The following is a 20,520-nucleotide window of genomic DNA, read 5'->3' as shown; positions in this document are numbered from 1 at the left end:
ACTGAAGCAATAGCTAATGGGTGTTATTTTTCCTTGCCCAGGGAGCCTCCTCTAAACTATATCTCAGGGTCAACATTGTTCGGTAAATATATACTATTCCACCTTGCCTCCACATTACAATCGGTGAGAAAAGGTGAAAGACTCAAATAACTGTGGCATGGTGCTCACCTCCTGTTAACATAGCAGTACCAGTGGTGGAAATAAAAATGGAAGATGAGCATAAAATACCCATAGGATAACCCCTTAATTCTAGATTTAAAGGATTTCCACTTATCTGTTAAGAGTTTTTAACAGACAACGAGACAAGAAGTCACAGCTTATCGAGACGCTAACCTTGCCAAAAAATAAAGATAACCCCTGTTGATTTCTCAACAAGTAGTACTCAATGACCATGAAGGCACAAACCAATGAGCCAACCCACCATTATAATTTTAACTCCCAACCTTCCAACGGCCGGTTGTGCAAAAAACAACTGTGCCACTTGGCCAAATCATGCAATATAATTATAATTCATTGCATTGTGTTAATGTATCCCTGGGCGAAGGCCTCCTCCAATAGTTGTTTGAAAATACTTCACCTTGCTGCTCAGGGGTGGGGGGGAATTCAGGATTATGAGATTAGTCATGGCCTCTATGAACACTGGCAGGTCGCCGAGTTCATAGCGCAGTACGTTGACCATTGAAAGCCAGATCCACCACTCTACTATGGAATATACAATAGGAGTTTATACAAAAAGAAAGACTACGAAACAAATGATGGGCAGGCGTACAGGGCTGTGTGCTCACATATAGTGGGCGTGAGTGCCGGAGTGGTGTAGCGGTTTGAGCACTGTACTATGAACCGAGCAACCTGAGTAACATTAGTGGCGAGTGATATCAGAACCAATTCTGGGCCTCCCCTATTTCTACTTAGTCTTAAACACGTACCTAGTGCAGTGTGTAACAGCAGCACTGGGGAGACAAAAGCAGCCGGGGTGTCATGCTGGCCACACCGCTCAATTGTGCGCAGTGCCACTGGCCTTCGTAGGTGCTCACTAACAGCACCTACCCTTAGAGTCGAGGTAGGCTACATGGAGGAGCTATGCCTTTGTGTGTGCATGTGTGCAGGTAGCTTGGCGGATGAGTCGTCAACTGACCTTCATGCCCTCCTCCCAGGATACCCAGAGGTCCCCGCGCGTCAGGAAGCAGGCGACTGCGTGCCGTGCCAGGTGATGGATCCAGCCCTCCTGCCGTAACTGTGTCATGATGGCATCTATCCAGGGGTAGCCTGTACGGCCCTCCGCCCACTTGGCAAGGGCCTCAGGGTTGCGGTCCCAGGGGATCTGGACACAGATGGGGTTCCCTTCCATGCGGTCGAACTTGGGGTTGTTGGTGGCGGCTGTGTAGAAGAATTCCCTCCACAGGAGCTGGCCGTACAGCGAAAGTGGTGGAGAGCTGTTCTTCTTCACCTGTGACAAAAATGGCACCACTATTATTCTGTCTCACGAGGAGGATTCAAAAAGGACTAAGACTGCCGAGCCTGGCCAGGCTTTGCTTTAGCAGTCCACGAGCAAAAATTATTACAAGTGCGAAAGAAAAAATATTAAAAGTATAAAGCTTAAATATATAGCTTTGAATATGAAATATCGTACAAAAGTGGTGCATTTTACTCCGTGTATATTACCTGCTATGACATATTTATTAAGAAAATTTTAATAGGAAATGGAAACAAAATTTAAAAAGTACACAAAGACAAATGGAAAGATGCAGGCTTGAAATTAAACACGAAGATAACACATTAATTTTACAACATACGCAAATTAAAAGACATCATTTTATAAGAATATGGGTTTCCCCTTTTTTCTGGCAACAAAACTTAAACCTTTTTACAAGGAATCATGTCTGTATTAACCACAATACTTGTGGTCAGAATGCAAACAAAAAACACACGGATAATATATCCATTGTCCTTGAAACGGATTGGTCCACACCAGAGACAGCTTTCTTTTAAGCCTCGTCTCAAACCACAAAAAAGGGGAAAAACCCTATTCTTATATTTTGGTACTGGCAAAGGCGGTCAAATGATGGAGATAAAGACGTAATTTTTTTATCAATAAAATAAGTTGGCATCGGCAGGACATATCGCTATTGAGGGACAATGGCCAGTGGTCGAGAATAATGACAAAGTGGCAGCCAAAGAAGGGAACACATTGGAGAGGACATGTACCGTGCAAGTAGCTAGATAGATTTTTGCATTGCAGGACTGTGGGCGACAGTGATGGCTTGGAGAGGCCTTCGTCCAGTGGTGTATTGATCATCGCTGATGGCGAAGATAATGATTGGTGGGTGTGTGTATGGTAACAAGTTCACGTGCACAAATAATTGACTCTACCTTCTTGTAGAGCTCTGTGAGCTTGTAGTGAAAAAGTCGGCAGGAAAGGCAGCCAAACCGCAGGTATGGGCTGAGTCCCGTGGGGCTCGCCAACAGCGAATTGGCGTTCATCCTTGGGCGCTCAAAGTTTGCCACCCATGCCTGTCACAGCGCGCAAACAGCACACAGTGTGGGTACAGATAATGGGCATGCTAAGATCCAACATAACTGAATGCATCTGTAATGAACAATGGTCAACCAATGTGACCAAAATGTGTATCTTGTGGTAGTAATAAGATAATGTTCATAGGCATTTTTTGCCATTACCTTTAAGCCAAAGATCGTTTCGAGGCTCTATCACACATACTGATTTTAACGAAAAACTAAGCCTACCAGACTTAAACCTCAATGTATATCCCTTGTAGGGTATACATATATGAATGTCCACAAATACATTTTATGTACAGTAGGCTATATTATGCATTTCACACAGTTATGCAAATCACTTGTTACAGTAGACAATGTGCTTCCTAACCTACATTTTTAGAAGTAAATGTAATTTAAGAACAGTAAACGTAAAAATTTACGGGATATTTTTTAGTTTCTCGAGTATTTTTCTCTTCAGTACAGTATTCCACGTGCAGACATCGGCAAAATAGTTTCCACTTCTTTATTATGACGTTTCTAATAAACACGCACCAACCAGCACATAAACATATTAATTTCCTCTTACAATTGCATGGTATCTTTGGTCTGCAAAATCATTTAATAATAGTTCCCCAGTAGCATTCGAGCAATAGGCTGAGCACCCACATAGTTCACACATGCATAAATACGCATGCACGCAGATACACGCATGCACAGATTCAAACATGCACACACAATGGTACAAAAGATAAATATCTTCCATATAGCCTTAACAGACTATTGGGGCAAGTACCATTAGCGAGCACCTATAAAGGCCGGCACGACACACAAGGGGGTGGGTGGCCAGCACCATTCCATGCCGCCTTTGTCTTATCAGTGACGATGTTTGCACATCGCAACAGACACTCATTTGAGTCCAAGTCGATATGGGGGAGGCCCAGGACCGATTCACATAATCGTCACTGGTGTTGGGCCATGAGTGGGAATCTAACTCGGGTCATTGGGTTCCTAGCGCAGCGTGCTAACCGTTGCACTACCGCTCCCCATAAGGGTACACAAGGGTACAACACACAGACACACACATACACGCACTATGCATGTGCAAATTACTTATTATGGTGGCCCACCAACCGCAGGGCAGAGGCTCAGTCTGGGTTCCCAGTGGCCACTGTTTGCTCAGTCTATTCCCTCTGTCTTTCTCCAGACAAATTACTGGAAATTCAACACAAGTGTTGGTAGCTGGTTGTGATGGTTGCACACCAGTGAAAGTAAAAAAAATATCAATGAAAATTTTTCTTTCTTTCATTTCACGAACACAACACGGGAAATAAAAAAACATAACTGAAGCGTATTGTCGGTGAATTTTATCGCCGCTCACCTTGTGGTCTGCGTTTTAGTGAAGGCATTCAGTGGATACCGTTATCTTCAGCACAACATTAAACATTTGTCAATGAAATGTTAAAGGTGGTTTAGAGGAGTAAAATGCACGTAATGTCTTACAGGCATTGCACAAGCAAGTAACAAGTGTGGAAAACTGCGTATAAATGCTCGCAGGAGAATGGCTCATAAGAACATGAGCAAACGAGAGAATGCGCATGGCTAAAAAAACAACTCACCCCAGCACCTCAATCGGAGAGAACAAAAAGCCCCAAAAAGTTGGTCTTTGACTGAAAAACTTAGACGGTGGACGGCATGTTTATTAGAAACGTTTCAGCTGAAAGTGAACGCAATTTCTTGTGAACTACAAACCTTTCTCTCCAGGTGTCTGTCCAAGCGGGTCAGGGCCTCGGACTCGCCTCCCTGCCAGACGGCAGTCGTTAGGCCATCAGTGTCAAAACCTGTGCAAAGAAGGGGTTTATTAAAGTTGTGAATTTTTTTACAAAGTTCTACACTCGATTTACTTGACTATTTCGGCTCTCTCTAATAAAGCCCACTGTTGCAGGCCATGACAATTGCCTCATTTCGCCATAGTATTATTCTCATATATGAAGCATATACAGATTTACATTGCCGATAGACAAGTTGAATTACACTGCCAGTTGACCTGGGTATTGGCAGATACAACTGTAGATGCTATGCATAAGAGAACAAAAACGTAATATATCTGTCGATTTCTATATCTAGTCAATTTAATTTTTCCAAGTGGTCTCCACGTGTGTGAGGGGCGGAGCAACAGTGGATGCACGCGCGCGGCTGCGCGTGTTTTAACGCCGCCTCCACGCCGCCACTCCTCACCGAGCTCCTCGAGGGAAGGTACCCCGTAGCGTTCGTCGTGGTCCTCCCAGAGCGGAGTGCGGCAGGGGCCCATCACCTCGCTCGTGATGGTTCCCACGGGCCTCTCGGGTGGCTCCATGCGGCTCACCAGCGCCTGGAAGCGCTTGTATGTGAGAGGTGCCTGCCCTTCGTTCAACTCGATTATTCTGTAGACAGTGGGAAGGCCATTATCCCACTCATAGAAGGCGTGCCAAACATCATAAACTTGGCTATCCAACACACACACACACAGAGATAACCAAATATGATATACAGCAGGAGCTTGATTATTGTGCATTTCGGCAGGTCAACTACCAAGGTGATAACAAATATTACACAATCAACGGTCCTTGTTTGTAGTAAGCACACAAGCATGTGATTTAAAAGTTATTAATGTGCATAGCTCTGTAAAGTTTTAAATTAGCAGATTTACACATTACATGATTTGTAACGTTGTGACTCAAGAGCCAGCCATTTGCATTTTAAACTACAACCATACAATTAAAAAAAGTAGCTGGCACCATGCCGAGCAATCAAAGCATAAATTCATCTCGACAATATATTTAACTATTTTTAATTCAATGTACAAACATCGAAATAATGACATTTTGTATACACAGTATCTAAACAAACACAAATTAATATTATTTAAGTGAGATGCATCCCAAAAATCAAACAGCTATCATTGTGTAGTTTATGCACCTAGGCTGTGTCCCAGGCTGCTCGACATACATTTTAAGCTCATGAATAAAAGTCGACTTTCAGACATAATTTCATGATGTCACTACAATGCCATTGCATTCAAATGTACAGCAATCAGACCGCAGTGACATCAACATAGTGTGCCCTGAAGTCATTTTAAAGTCTTATTCTCACTCAAAAAGCTTAAAACTTACGTCCAACAGCATGAAACACACAGCCTAGGTAAGTATTTAGAAAAGCAAATAGATTTTTGGCTTTCTTTAAATGCCCATAACTGTATCACCCTTAATGGGTCTGATCTCGTCTGAGCTGCTGGCAATCTAGCGAGCGAACCCCCTGATCAGTGTCTGGAAGGGAAGGCATGAGGCAGCGCACGTTGATTGCAGGGAGCGCCGTGAACGATTCCCAGGGCTACAGGTCGCAGTGCGCAGTTGCCCACGGATCCTTCTGGGCCGAAACTGTCGAAAGGCGATATTGACACGCGGATAACGCATGCCGCAGGAAGCGACTGTCAAGTGGCAGGATGCACGGGGTCCTCGCAGCCCCCCTTGGTATGGGGGGGGGGGAGGTTAATGAGCTTTGTAGCCCCGAATTGGGACCACTGATGAATGGTAGGCACCCCAGCCATCTTTGTGAACACATTTTTTTTTGCGTTGCATATAGATGCATATGGAGATATATTAATAATTTCAATGATAATTAAAAGCACGTTAAATGTATCAATAGATTTTTATAATTTCTGCTTTACATTTTAAGGTAACGTAATTTATTTTGCATTCTTTTGTATGATTATATTAATAAGATAATGTATCAACAAACAGTATATGGAAGTCATCTTCTTGGTTCTTTCGGTAAAGTCACGTAGAAGGGAAGTAATAAAATAATAAAAACAAAACGTAATAAAATAATATAATTCGGCCACAACGCATGCAGCCGTCCTCACATGAGGACGGCTGCTTGCGTTGTGGCCGAAACGTCGTGAGAATTATATTATTTTATTACGTTTTGTTTTTATTATTTTATTACTTCCCTTCTACGTGACTTTACCGAAAGAACCAAGAAGATGAATCCCTGCAGTCACGAAAGCTTTAAATCGAAAAATATATGGAAGCCAACGATTTAAAGAGAATGGTCATCTAAATGTGTAAGACTTTATTATTTGGCATAATTAACATTTAGTAACACCCATTTCTTTAGTTTTGCAGATGTTTTTACCATATTCGCTTGCTCCTGCATTTCCCTTGTAAAATGTGTTATCTCTCTGGGTTCTCACCTGATTATAAAAATATGAAATTAAATGATAGTTATATTACACTAACAATATTTAATTCACTTAATATAATTAATCATAAACCATTAATTGTATTTTAAGACGGCAGACAAATCACGCATAACCATGGTTCAGTTCTGTTTTTCAACATACGTTTTTGTGCTAAGAATAATTATTAATTTCAGCTTAACATTAATTAATAAAAAAAGTTACATATGCAAATATTGCACAGTGATCAAAGAAGCATGGAGAGGTGCACACTTGGAATTACACTGAGAGGCAGAAAAAGAAACAAACGGATCAGACAACAAACACATATCAGAGACATTATATTGGACTTCATCCAACAATGGATAAGATACATCATGGCTGATGATGACATCAGTGACTGGCCTCCCTCGGTTTCTTGGACCTGGTCTCCCTGCCCGGAGGGTTCCCCCTGGCAAGGTAATCTGAGTCAGACCTGGCTAGGGCCAAGTTACTCATCGCCATCATCAGCAGCGTGTGACATCACCAGCCATGACGTATGATATCACGCAATGATGGTCAAGGAGGCCAATGTAATTAACAATGAGTGAATGAATCAACATGTGTTGGCAACCGTTTGATAAATGTGCTCAGTCAACTTTAGGGCGAGTCCTTAAAGGCAACACACCTTTATAATAACCCGTCATTTCTATAACATAATCTTTACGAGCGTTATCATGATCCCCGCCCCCTCCGCCCCCCTATCTCAGATACATGGACAGGCAGATGATTTTAAGCCAAGGTAAAATGCGTGAATGGTCTATTAATCTGTCTCTCTCCGTTTGTCTTTCTTAAAAAAATATATACGCGCATGCAAAATTTGCAGCCACATAAGCAACCACACGCAACCTTGTTGTTCACAAGTAATAAGCGTTGCTGTACACATCACTCTAAAAGTTTCCACCACTCTATGGGATCAACGGTGCCAGTTCCACAGGGTGTCAGGTTACCTGTCAAGGTTGTAGAGTGTGTGGGAGATGCGCACCAGCACCTCCACACCTGCCTCCGATGCCAATTTCTTGATCGCCGCATCGCGCTCCTTCCCGAATGGCTCAGAGTCGTACTCAAACGTGAGCCGGCTGATGCTCCACTCCTGACAATGCCAACACCACAGAGACGTCACTTTCACGCGTAAATATAAATTCCCTACAGTAAAAGCAAATTACTGAGTTTACCGGCACACCACATCCAGTATACGTCTGTGGCTACGAGTCACGGGTATACTTCAGTCTACCGGTGACGCAGAAATATATCGAGTGATGAAGAGATTAAATGCCGATGCCAAGGAGTGAATGGGGTGCTCTGGGTGGAGGGAGGTTTGTACATTTTTTGAGGACTTGTTATTATTTTCATCTGGCCAGTACTCATTAATTGATTGGATGTTTGGATTACTTCGTGTTGTTCAACATTATCAACATTTATCATGAGCATAAATTTATTAGCTAGCAAGGCAAAGTGAAGCCCTACTATGTATGCTTCATAACACTGCAATGTTTATAATGCTACTTTTCCATGAATTGACATATTAATGCCAAAACATCCGACAAAGAAAACAAGTTTATTTTATTTCACCAAATAAGAGCTCAGTAATTAAACACTGGTTTTCAATATTGCCTTTAGTACAGTTTAACATAAACTTATGCATAATTTAAATAGAACGCGTGCTTTTCAAGTTAAACCACTGGAGTGAGATGCAGAGGCAACAGTTCATTTACATGTACAGATAGTCCCCGACTTACGATGTTTAGATCTTATAATGGCGATAGCAATACGACAAAATTGTAAAATATTTTAAATTTCGCGCGGCAGGCAAACGCAGCAGCGTACGAGGTACGATCTTGGTGAGTACAGTACAATACGATACATTACAATACGTTCAATGCATGTATGATACGTAGCTTTTGCGATTTCATTTAAGGGTTACCACGATACGATACGTTCAATGCATGTTCAAAGTTTTTATAGCAGATAGGATTGTTTCCTGAAAAAACTTCTATTAAATTTGGTTTAAATAGGTAGGCTAAGAATTTACCTTGTTTTTTTACTTTACATTTTACTGTGTAATACAGTATTGTAATTAATAAATACATACAGTATATAGTTTATACAGTACGGTACTGTAAATTTCTCTGTTTTGATAAATTATCACCATTCTTTAAGACTCCTGGGTGGGCTAGGCCATCTTCGACTTACGATATTTTTGACTTACGATGGGGTTGTCGTAAGTAGAGGACTACCTGTATTTATAGTGTGCATGAGGCAGAGGTCGCAACCGGGTACCCGATACCTGTACCCTACCCGATACCTGGCTACCCGTACCCGGCCGGGTACGGGTACCCGTTTGCGACCCTGGTGCGGCCGGGTACGGGTAGACCGTGAGTCACTGGTGAGTAACCGTTTGTCACTCATTTCCCAACGTCTTGTCTCTTCTCACAATTCAAGTTCCTAGAATCAACCCACCCGCGCCTGCAACATGACTTCATCCCGTTCCCTACCCGTACCCGGCCGGGTACGGGTACGGCTAAGGAATCAAAACCCGTTTGCGACCTCTGGCATGAGGGTATTCAAGCAGAAGCAGCCACTAACCTTGAAGAGGCGTGGGAAGACATCTGCAGGCTGCCCGCGAATCACAAACAGACGTGAGTTGAGCTTGTGAAGGCTGGCATCCAGGTCTTCCAGACTTTGAAGCAAGAATCTGCAAAATTGGTTTTTTTCATGTTAGTATACCTGTTTACATTTAAGTGGTGTTGAAAACAAAGTATATGACAAAATATAAAACATTCATACACACTTGTAATAACGTTCAGTTTCATCTCTTTTTTGTTTCATTAATAATGTGGTGAATTTATATTATTGGTAATTGATACTGACTACTAAGTGAGGGTTTTAATGTTTTAAATAGCTTAATTAAACATTTTATTCACCCTTGGTGTTCTATAGATATACTGTACATGTGTGCAAAACAAAATAAATATTCGGCTCAAAAACAAAAAGACAAGGTTGCAATTTTTGTTTCCACAAAACATTCTATCACATCGCCGGATTCTATGTGGGGTTTTTTTTGGTTTGCCGACAAGCTGATGAACTCATTTTGAGATGGGTATTAACAGACAATTTACAGTCTGTGAGCACGGGGACACCGGCTGCTCCAAGGTTCCATATGAACCAAATATCCTCCGAATAGCCTTAACAGACTGTTGGGGCAAGTACTGATAGCGAGCACGTATTAAGTCCAACACGGCACACGAGGGGGTGGGTGACCAGCACCAAGCCAGGCCGCCTTTGTATCTCAAGTGGTGATGTTTACACACCACACCACACCAGATACTCATTTGAGGCCGAGTCGACCTAGGGGAGGCCAATAACCAGTTCAATAATCATTACTGGTAGTGGCCGTGAGTGGAAATCGCACCCGGGTCACTGGTTTCGTAGCGCAGCGCAATAACCACTCCACTACTACTCGCTATACGAACCACACACAGAGCAACCGGCATACACAGATTAACAGCGCATCAAAGCAACCCCCTGCGTATAAAGGTCCTCTCTCCAACCGTCCGATGCATGCGTCTATTACACCAGGTGTCCGAAAGCTGAAGGCAAAGCATTGGTAATTTTTTTAAATATATAAATGTAACAACTTATTTTAAATGTATTTCAGATGCATGAAAATGTAGGCTCTGAATAAATGTGTCGCAGGTTCATATCCTATGCAATTAAACACGATTAAGCAATTATGAAACCTTTTTCATGACATTTGCAAATGTGTCTGCAATGAGCAGAAGAATTACATTGTGACAGACTTGTCTGTTTTTTTAATATCTTATATGAAAAATATCACCAACAGATGAGTGCACGAGAGTATGAATCAAACCTATTTTTCTTCTTGGTTCTTTCGGTAAAGTCACGTAGAAGGGAAATAATAAAATAATAAAAATAAAACATAATACAATTTATTTTATTTTATTATTTCCCCTCTACGTGACTTTACCGAAAGAACCAAGCAGATGAATCCCTGCAGTCACGAAAGCTTTAAATCGAAAATTAAACTTATTTTTGTTCACGCACAAACACACACATGCACAAGGGCAACATCTAGTACTTTACTGAAAAGATAAAACTCATCTGCCATGGGAATAAGCAACAACATGCTGGAGTCATAAGTGCTAACGTTTAATTGTACTGTACCTAAACATTTTTATTCTTTGCCGCGAATGTAAATGTGACCATCTTCTTTAACACCATTATGAGCAGCAGCTTAAAAACAGGCGATTAGGGCAGGCCTGGCCATGTCTTAACCCAAGCTGTTGAATCCAAAGTAAAATCATCCATCTCTCGGTCATACCCTGTCACTGACTCATACCTTTTAATTTTACAGCCATTTGTCATTCTCATTTTATAAACTACAACTATTTTGGCAAACATATTACAATTTGTCAGAAACAAAAATGAGTACAGACTGATTGCTGGTTATTCACTCGATATGTATTTTTTAATATTCCAATTATTATGTTTCATTGTCATTTTAAAGTACTATACAGAAGAAAGATTTGCAATGGCACTGTGCAAATCACAAAATGAATCATGAGTCATCACTGCATACAAATAATATAAATGCGCTTCACTTACAATGACTCAAGGGTGTATTCCTCTTGAAAAAATAAAGAGAGGAAGTAGGCTCATGCTGCTAAAATAAGTAACACATTTGGATTTTTAGTAATTAAGTGAAGTTGGCTTTTATATTATTATAACGCAAAAAATCACTTCACAAGTGTTTACTCAGTCAATGAAGCAACGTGTTGGCTTAGATGTGCGCAATTATACGTAGTTTAAAGCTATGCTGTGGATTTCGAGTGGCAAAGAATTAGCACAAAGAGGGCTGGATGGCATTAAAATGTATTTTAAGTAGAACCAAACAATCAAGTTGCTTCTATAAATGATTGTCATCTATCTAGAAAAATATAATTAAAATCAAAACCAGCACACGAGTCTTCACTATTCATAAACCGTTTCTGTGAAACTTGTGCACACCAATTAGTACAAATATTAGTGTATTATATATTGCATATATACCGCATAATACAAATATATTTTTATTACGAGAATAAAAATTTGGTTGTACATGTGCAACATTATTTTGACTTGCATGTGCTTCAATTTATATTTAATTAAGCCTGTTCACATTTTACTGGACATCTGTGAAAAAAGCTTCAGAGCTCATCGGATTTTTCGAGGATAAAGATTCAGATTTTGCATTCTGCTACTTCCCAGAAACTCGGACCGTATTATGTGATGTTGTATTGAAACCATATGGACATAGTGATAGCGAAATAAGCTGCTGCATTACTTACAAGCATCGAATGCTATTTTAACTTAATATATTAGAATATATATAGGGCATAGATGTCCATTGTCTCAAGAACTTTTCTACTGTGATGAATGAACTCTTCTTTGTCAGCTCTGCAGGTTAAAATCCCAGTGACTTAAAATAAAGGGACTATTATTCATTTTAATAATTTCATGCGTATGACAAATTGTACAATGTTTTTGCCAATTTTAGTTATGACAATGCATGACTAATAATTGTTTTTATGTGTATTAGATCAGTCCAACATCCACTTTACAACACACTATAATTAAGTTCCAAAGCATTATTTCGGTATAACCTGCTTGGGTCCTGGTAATTGTCACATGAGTGGTGAAATTCATAGCAGGATAATGACGCAGTATTGCTATGATCATTCGTAATTCGCAGAATATTTTTATTTTTGCAGCAAATGATCATTATGTCTTGATTTGAAGCTTTCATGACTGCAGAAATGCATATTCTTTGGGTCTTTCGGTAAAGTCACGTAGATAAACATCAGCTGATGCCGGTCGCTTGTGTTGTGATCGAAATGTCGTAGTTTTTTGTTTATTTTTTATCTATCTACGCGATTTTACCGAGAGACCCAAAGCATATGATCATTATGGCCTGGCACGAGCACTACCATGATTATCGTAAATTGAAGGACAAATACATGTTGGAAATCATTACAGAATACATGCATACGCATGGTTTTTGTCGTCCTTTCAGCAGACATCCCAAAAAAACTCGGAACGTGTGTGGTTTTCTGGGGCTCTTCAGCTCTGAGAACTGAACCATAAGGATGTATACTACTTTAGGGAGCGGATAGTCCCAGCAGAGGGCGCTCATTCGAATAAGACCTGAATTTTACACACTTGAAAAACACCCTTCAATTAATTTCAGTGACAATCTGCCTTTATGCTCTGATAAGGATTCTCAAGTTCCACTTTATTTCTCGCATCTGTTGTATGCTGACAACAAATATAATAAATTAACTATAAAATTTACGAACTGGTATATGTGCATTTAACTACAAATTTAACTTACAAATACGTACTATGAAATAAATACCAAGGCTAATGAAGAACACCATTAATCAAACAAACAGACGAACATTGTGCATCTTTGTCAATGCGGGGATGATTTTGTGTAACATTGTGGGACATAGACAACACATTTTAAATATTCTCTTTCAGGAAATAGGAATTTCAAACACACATAAATGATGTTTGAGTTTGGTTGTTTTTTTTTAGTGTATTTTATTTTTTACATGGATGATCCCAATAAGCCAGTTGCCCGGCTATTTTACACGGGAGATCTGTGGTGCGTGAGCACAGCAACTACACAAAAAGACAAAAACATAAACATTGCAGAGAACGAAAACAGGGTCAGTAACATGTAACATTTAAAAATAATCGTGCTGGTAAGTCAAGCATGTTGTGGTGGTGGCGATAATGAGCTCGGGCAGGATTTATTTTGCAAGATGGCAAATGCTTCAGAAACGCCCGTTTTGTTGAGGTCCCAGTTAAGTAGGTCAGCGCTTCGTATCACTGCCCTAGATCCTTAAGCGGAACATTATGAAATGGGTTTGGTAGCTATTCAGGATCCATGCTCACCGACTGTAAGCAGAAATTATTTCGCACCGTACGTAGCCAACCGTGCTAACAGAAGGTGCGACTGTGGTGATTATTCTACCGTGGGATCCTAAAAATAGCCTTTCATGTTCGTAATGTTCTCCATTTATTGTTTACGTAGTTTTTTACACCCAATGCACATACAGTATGTGTACAAAACCGAAATTGAGCAACAAGTGCATTATGATCCTTCAATAAACATTCAACACTAGCCTTTTGCCCGTCCAAGGACGGGTGTATTTCAGTAAATCTGAAACTTGCAAGCGAAAAGCAGACCGCTACGTGATAAATTCATTGCATCAATTCGTGTGCAATTTGTAAGGGCGCGGTGATACAGATTTATTTCATTTAAAGATTATAATCCCTTGTTCATCATGACGTCCTTTTTACTTATATGTCTCAATAGTGTTACAGAGATCACGTGACATGAGGGTTCTGCCTTTGTAGTGAGGGTTGTAAATTGACGCTGAGGAGGGGGGAGGAGGCGCCTCGCCCCCGCTATGTGGAGTGACGTCACCCGCTAATTAACATTAATGGTGGGGGGTGTCCATTTGGAAGACGTCACCTCTTCATGATTATTAATGTGGGAGGCTGTTCAATGTGGAGTGACGTCACCCGCTAATTAATATTACTGGTAGGGGGTGTCCATTTGGAAGACGTCACCTCTTGATGATTATTAATGTGGGGTGCTGTTCAATGTGGAGTGACGTCACCCGCTAATTAATATTAATGGTGGGGGGTGTCCATTTGGAAGACGTCACCCGCTCATGATCATTAATGATGGGGGCTGGCCTACGTGGAGTGACGTCACGCGTGGGACACACAGACATACTTGGCTCATTATAGTAGTAAATTTCATAGGAGGTCAATTACATCAAGTGATGACCAAGTACAAAGTTAGTTATTTGAATCACTGTAACGTACTGGTATGTCAACAAAATATATGCAACAATAGACCTGTGGGGTAAAATAAACAGATTATAACGAAAAATGTTTCCACCCACGTGTTTCTTTAAACTAATTTCTCTAAAATGATTGCACCTCGACAATTGCAACACAGGCTTTGAGATACAGTACAGTCATAGAATTTAAGCATACATTTAACGTGGAGAGGGGTGAGGCCGCGCCAACGGCTGATGTCAGCGACGTTTGAAAAACAGCCAGGCGTTGGTTTGGGCTGATGCAAGCCAACCGCTGAAAGCGCACAATAGACCATTGGCGAACTGACTGCCAAGCACCGTAATTAGAGTCATAAGGGCAGACATCAGAGCCACATACCAGGCCATTTCGGAATCATTAATGATGGGTCCTAATTGGAGTCGGCGAACACCACAAATCCAGAGAGATTAATGCAAGGGTGTGGAGGACAGTGCACAGAAGAGAGGGATTTTTAGGGAGGGAAGAGAGTGGGTTGAGGAGTTTTGAGGATCAGACGTGTTTGGGGCGGTGAGTGGATATGAAGTTGTAGGCGGTGTTGGGAATGAAACGCCTTTGACGTCAGCTTACCTGTGCTTACAATACCTCCTTTCATGATGATAACAAAAGCCATAAAAATATATCGGCTAAATGTAAAAAAAGATTGGATTCCCCCCCTCCCCCACCTGAACTAGAAAAGTGTTTTGAATATATATTGGAAAAAATTACTAAAAAAATATGGAAAAAATAAATGAATACGTCAAGTTTAACCTGAACCCTGAATATTCAGTTTCATTTAAATACTATATTACAGTGTAACATTTGGCATTTCATATTTGGCCATTCGTTTATTTATAGAATCTGATTGATATTATGCATGTGGTCCATAGTAATAGAAAAAAGATTATTTCTGGCTTTTGTAAGCTAAAAGTCGTATTTCATTCAGCGAAAATGGATGCAGTTACTCAGGCTTAGATTGAATAAAGTAACAAAATCTAAATCAGAAAAGACAGGCAAGGATTTACAGTGCTACCAAGGTTATTCACAGAAATATTGGAATTAGTGTTCCAAAAATTTAATTGGAGTAATAAAGGCATAACCATGAATGGAAAAAGTATTAACCATCTCAGAATAAAAAATTACTTCAAGAAGGTTTTAACGCTGGGCTCAAGATAAATCAAAATAACAAAAACGTACAATAATACAATGGCTAAATAAAAACTAATACAGTATTGTTGGGAGGCACACAACTGGAAAACCAAATAGAATATGTATATCTAAGGCATTTATTTAAGGTAGATTGGGATAAAAATTATAAAATAATGTGGCTGGGCAAGGGCAGGTTGTGGCTGAACAATAGCACATGAGAACAAATGTAAACGAATGGAAATCAGAGCTATGATAAGAGACTGTTAAGGAAAGTATGTGGGCTTGAGCAGGACACATCGTTAGAATGAATGATAGCAGATGTATGAGACTGGTGATGGAATGCCATCCAAAGGAGGAAACAAATCTAGGAGGATGACCGCCATAGATGGCTATAGAGTGATGACATGATTGCATGTCCAGAAGAAAATTTTATTTTGGCATCACTAAGACATGAGATGAGAGATGACAAGCGTGGGGAGTCCTTCATCCAGAAGTTCATGGGCCAGGGCTGATGATAATAGTGTAAAGTGAGAAATATTCCACACTACTGTATAATAACTGCTCGGTTTTCTTCCACAAAACTTCACCGACTTTTTATGAATAAAATAAGGTTCCTGCTGCCAACATAATTATGGTATAAAATTGCCACTGCAAAATTACAGGAGTTTAAAGCTGACAGTTTAGAACACGCCCCTTGGGTAACATTAATCTATTTATCTCTACACTCTCTTCATTATGCAGATATCTCTTTCTCTCAGCACAATCTAAAATGCCTATTTGTATTCTGAGCAAAGTCTTAAACAACAAAGACGATCAGCCAGAGCCATAAAATAGTAACAGATGCTCTATAAGAGACACACTTGGCATTGGGTTGCTTAATGTAAATACCATAAAGCCTTCTTCAGATGCTAAAAAAGTTGAATTTTGGAAGTTACCTATATAATAATGCATTTAAAATGTTACTGGTTTACTTAGCTAGGTGTTTCATATTTTTGTATAACTATTACACATTTATCAGTTCATAAATTGCTGCTGTGATCAATTCAATTGGCTTAATCTATACTAAAATACCACATTGGTTTAAATTATTACCAATTATATATACGACCTTGGTGAACACCAGGGGGCCAAGAACCGCTAGAAGAGGAGACCGAAGAGCACAAGTTGAGTGTTTTTGACAGTGAACCCCAGCAATCGGTGATGGACCTGCAGCACTGGAACACGCAAATAGGCATCTTGGAAATCGATGGACATTGCCTGGTCTGCCTTGATTATAGAGGCCCTATTTTTCATCTTATATGAAGAGCGCTTTGTTCAGCTGCTGCAGGTCCAGGACCAGTTGGAAGCCTCTTAACTTCTTCTCCACTAATAAATGTTGGCTGTGAAGCTCCTGGACATGTTGGGCAGACCGATAAAACCACCCTGATCTGTAGGGAACTATAGATCTCCTGTAGCAGGGCTGCACAGAGATCTGATTCGAGCAGCAGATTGTGGTATAGATGTAATGTAATTAGATGAAGAATCCATTTAGATCTCTTACATAGCAGTACAACCCTTCCATGTTATCGTATGGTCTAGGTAGAACCCGGTTTAATCAGCGGTGGCTTCATGAATTAAAACTCAGGATCGCCGAGTGCTTTCACTTTGAGCCATTTGGTCACCTTGAATATTAATACAAAAATTGAAGTGTTTTTTTGCATCTTTTCCATTTAAATTTCAAACAAAAACATGTCTGTACGGCAATAAGATCAGAAGCAACTCGTGATGTTCAGTCTTCACTGGTGATTTGCTTCCAGTAACCGTAATTATTTTTGTATATCTTGATGCGCAATACGTTTTTGTCGTGTGTGAGAAAACCAAAAAGTAGCCAGGTATGATGGGAGTGATTGGGAATGAGTCACTGTGCCTTATGAAGAAAGATCATCTCATAAACAAACTTTAGATGTAGTGGTATTCAACCTGAACACAATGTATGCCCCCACATCTAAATGATATCTTCATGGCTTGCCCACTTATATCCAAATCCCTCGTGTTGTGTGGGTTCAATTGACTCACTGCCTGGCTCCTGACTCTATGGTTAATTCATTAATTTGCCCTGGTGCCCATGGATTCAATGTTCCACTGTCCCAGTGGGTCCGAGGGGGTCCAAGTAAATCCAGTGTTCCATAAAACAATTGTCGCAGTGTCCCAATGGGTCACTGTGTCAAATGCAGGTGCCGGTGACCCATTATCCACCCCGTGTTTCTGTTATCCTCCCGTGTCCACCTGTGTCCCCCTGTGTCCCCCAGTGGGTCCCCGTGATCACGTGGTTCTCGGTGTCCCCTCTGAGTCTCCCCACACGCTCACCTCCATCGGCTGGTGGAAATGTTGGAGCCCTTTTCGCAGCGCGCGGTGTTCCATTTATCCCCGTGTCCCTCCCGTATCTCCGCGGGGTCCCTGTGCACTTTAACGTCCCCCCGAATCCCCCGTGTAACCCCATGTGTTTCCCTTAGCCGTGCGGGTACATCTGTGTCTCCATGTCCCCTCTTATAAACCGGTGGGGTCCCCCATGAGCCCTCTCCGTTACCTTACCTGTGTACTATTACACTGGTCAACACACTTTTTCTGGCATAAGGTATTCCAACGATTTTAAGGTAATTTTGGGGTGCCGAGTCCAAATCTTGCATCAGTTTTTGTCTATCACATCAGGTTTTTGAGATATCAAATATTGCATTTTCAATAAAAACTGCAGAAGAAAAATATTAAATAAATGTGGATATCTACATAAAATTATATTATAAACACACTATCCTAAAAATACAGCACCATATTTTAACACTAAAGCAGTCGCTGACTCGCAACAACTTGCAATTATAAGTGACAGAGTTAATCGGGTAAAATCAATGAAAATGGGGTATGCCGATAGCATAAAAATTAGATGTGATAGAGCAAATCTGAGAACAAATTTGGAATCGGCACCCTGAAATTAGTCTAAAACAGCTGCAAAAGTCCAGGCCAGAAATTTTTTGTTTTGTTTGTTGACCAGTGTTATCCAATTGTCGCAGTGTCCCATTGAGGTCCCATCTCGTGCCCCCTTTTAAATCCTTTATATTAAGTTCGCTTGCTTACGACCGTGCAAATCTTTCGGTCGTTTTTTAACCCACTTCCCGTGATTCAATCGAGCTGACATTTTCCACACAGACTCGTTGTGCGTAACAATTAATGTTCGTGAAAATTTTTTTCCAACATTTTACACTTTTTAGGACAAAAATATTATATTTAATTACCAATTGCTTAATGCTGCCATGCAATCATCTGACCCATAGGTGGCAGCCATCTTAAGCCAGAGGACGAGAGGACTCTAGCCGCCACGTATATAAAGGATTTATAGTGAAAAACTTTGTTTTTACGGGTTATACTTGTTCTGGATCACCCCAACCCACACGACCACCACCACCACCTCCACCACCGTGTCCCCTTCCTCACCTCCACCGGTTGATGCCCACGTTGGAGGCGCCAGCGAACCAGGGGTCGAGGATGTAGACGCAGCGGACGGTGTCGGCGCCCTGCAGAGCCTCACGCAGCGCCGGGTTGTCGTGAAGACGAAGGCCTTTGCGGAACCAGTGGATCGAGTTGAGCACCATTGCCGCCACCACCACCACCACCGCCGCCACCTGCCACAAACTTCGTCTCTCCCGCCTTGCCTCTCTCTCTCTTCGTTACTTGACGTCGATCTTGAATGCGACGACGTGATAGCTTAGCGTTGCGGTGAGGTTATAGAGCGGGCGGACAGGAAGGTGCTTTGCTCGCCCTCACGAATCCTCCTCACCGTTAAGTTTGACTTCGACTTTTTTTATTTTTATTACCGAAATCTACAAGTCACACGTCATTCGCTCTCTCGGCTTGTACAACGAAGAGTTGGAACGCTTCATTTTGCGCTATTTTTCACGTTATATATCGCTGCCACCCGCTGTCAACATCGATCACCTAATGTATACACCGCGGATCAAACACAGATTTTACGATTTGATTCGCCGATAATCGTTTTATGACGCGCGGTAATAAAGATCGATTTCTTATGCGCGCGTGTATATTCATGAGTTGGGGGGGGGTGGGGAACAAACCTGCAATTATCCTCACAGATTCCGCTTATATATCTTTTACTCTGCCGTGCGAATAAATATTAAATATTCCGACTGATGCCGCGTACTTTGTGCGATGCGACCACTCGCTGCCTCAGCGCGACGTCTCAATGACTTCGTGCCCAGATCACCGCGACCAGGCGGACAGAGCACGCGCTGTGATTGGTGGACAGCGCAAGGCCCCGCCCCCAAACACCCCCCCCCTAACACCCTCCCCCCTAACACCCCCCCCTCACTACCAATCCCCCACTCCCCCCCGCCCCTCCCCTTACTTCTCCAACCCCCCCCCCCAGTTACCCGCGCGCTCGGCCGCGTGACCCACTTCACCGCAAAGCGGTTACGTAAAACCCTGAGTGCGCCTATTGGTTGCGGCGCGACCACGTGATTGCGCTTCACATACACCCCCTCCCGCTGCAGAGATGTGGGCGGGGGCGTGGCGGTGTGACGCGGCTCGCTCATTGGCTACAGCTCGCCCGGTACCCCGGATGCGCACGTGGAGCGCGGCGAGTTTCGCGCGTCCTTTGCTTAGCGCGAGCGCTCCCATTGGTCAGGCGCTGCGGCCAACCGGGGGAGTCGAGCGCACCGAGGGATAGGGGGCCGAGGGGGTGG

At 41.8% G+C, this 20,520-nt stretch overlaps 1 protein-coding gene across 1 annotated transcript in view; it reads right to left on the bottom strand.

The window, feature by feature from the left end:
* CRY1 (cryptochrome circadian regulator 1) overlaps positions 1-20,049 on the bottom strand; it is a 31,116-nt gene extending 11,067 nt beyond the window's left edge. The window contains exons 1-7 of the mRNA XM_078859194.1: positions 19,256-20,049; positions 9,335-9,443; positions 7,699-7,841; positions 4,732-4,916; positions 4,246-4,334; positions 2,371-2,511; positions 1,136-1,447 (exon numbers count right to left, since the gene is read on the bottom strand). Coding sequence (XP_078715320.1) covers positions 1,136-1,447; positions 2,371-2,511; positions 4,246-4,334; positions 4,732-4,916; positions 7,699-7,841; positions 9,335-9,443; positions 19,256-19,413 — 1,137 coding nt within the window. The 5' untranslated portion in view covers positions 19,414-20,049. The remainder of the gene's footprint in view (positions 1-1,135; positions 1,448-2,370; positions 2,512-4,245; positions 4,335-4,731; positions 4,917-7,698; positions 7,842-9,334; positions 9,444-19,255) is intronic.
* Between the last annotated feature and the right edge of the window lie 471 nt (positions 20,050-20,520).

This window comes from Lampetra fluviatilis, chromosome 8, assembly GCF_964198595.1.
Source record: "Lampetra fluviatilis chromosome 8, kcLamFluv1.1, whole genome shotgun sequence".
Taxonomy (NCBI): Eukaryota; Metazoa; Chordata; class Hyperoartia; order Petromyzontiformes; family Petromyzontidae; genus Lampetra; species Lampetra fluviatilis.
The sequence above is the reverse complement of the archived record's forward strand: the minus strand, read 5'-3'. Positions and strand labels throughout refer to the sequence as shown.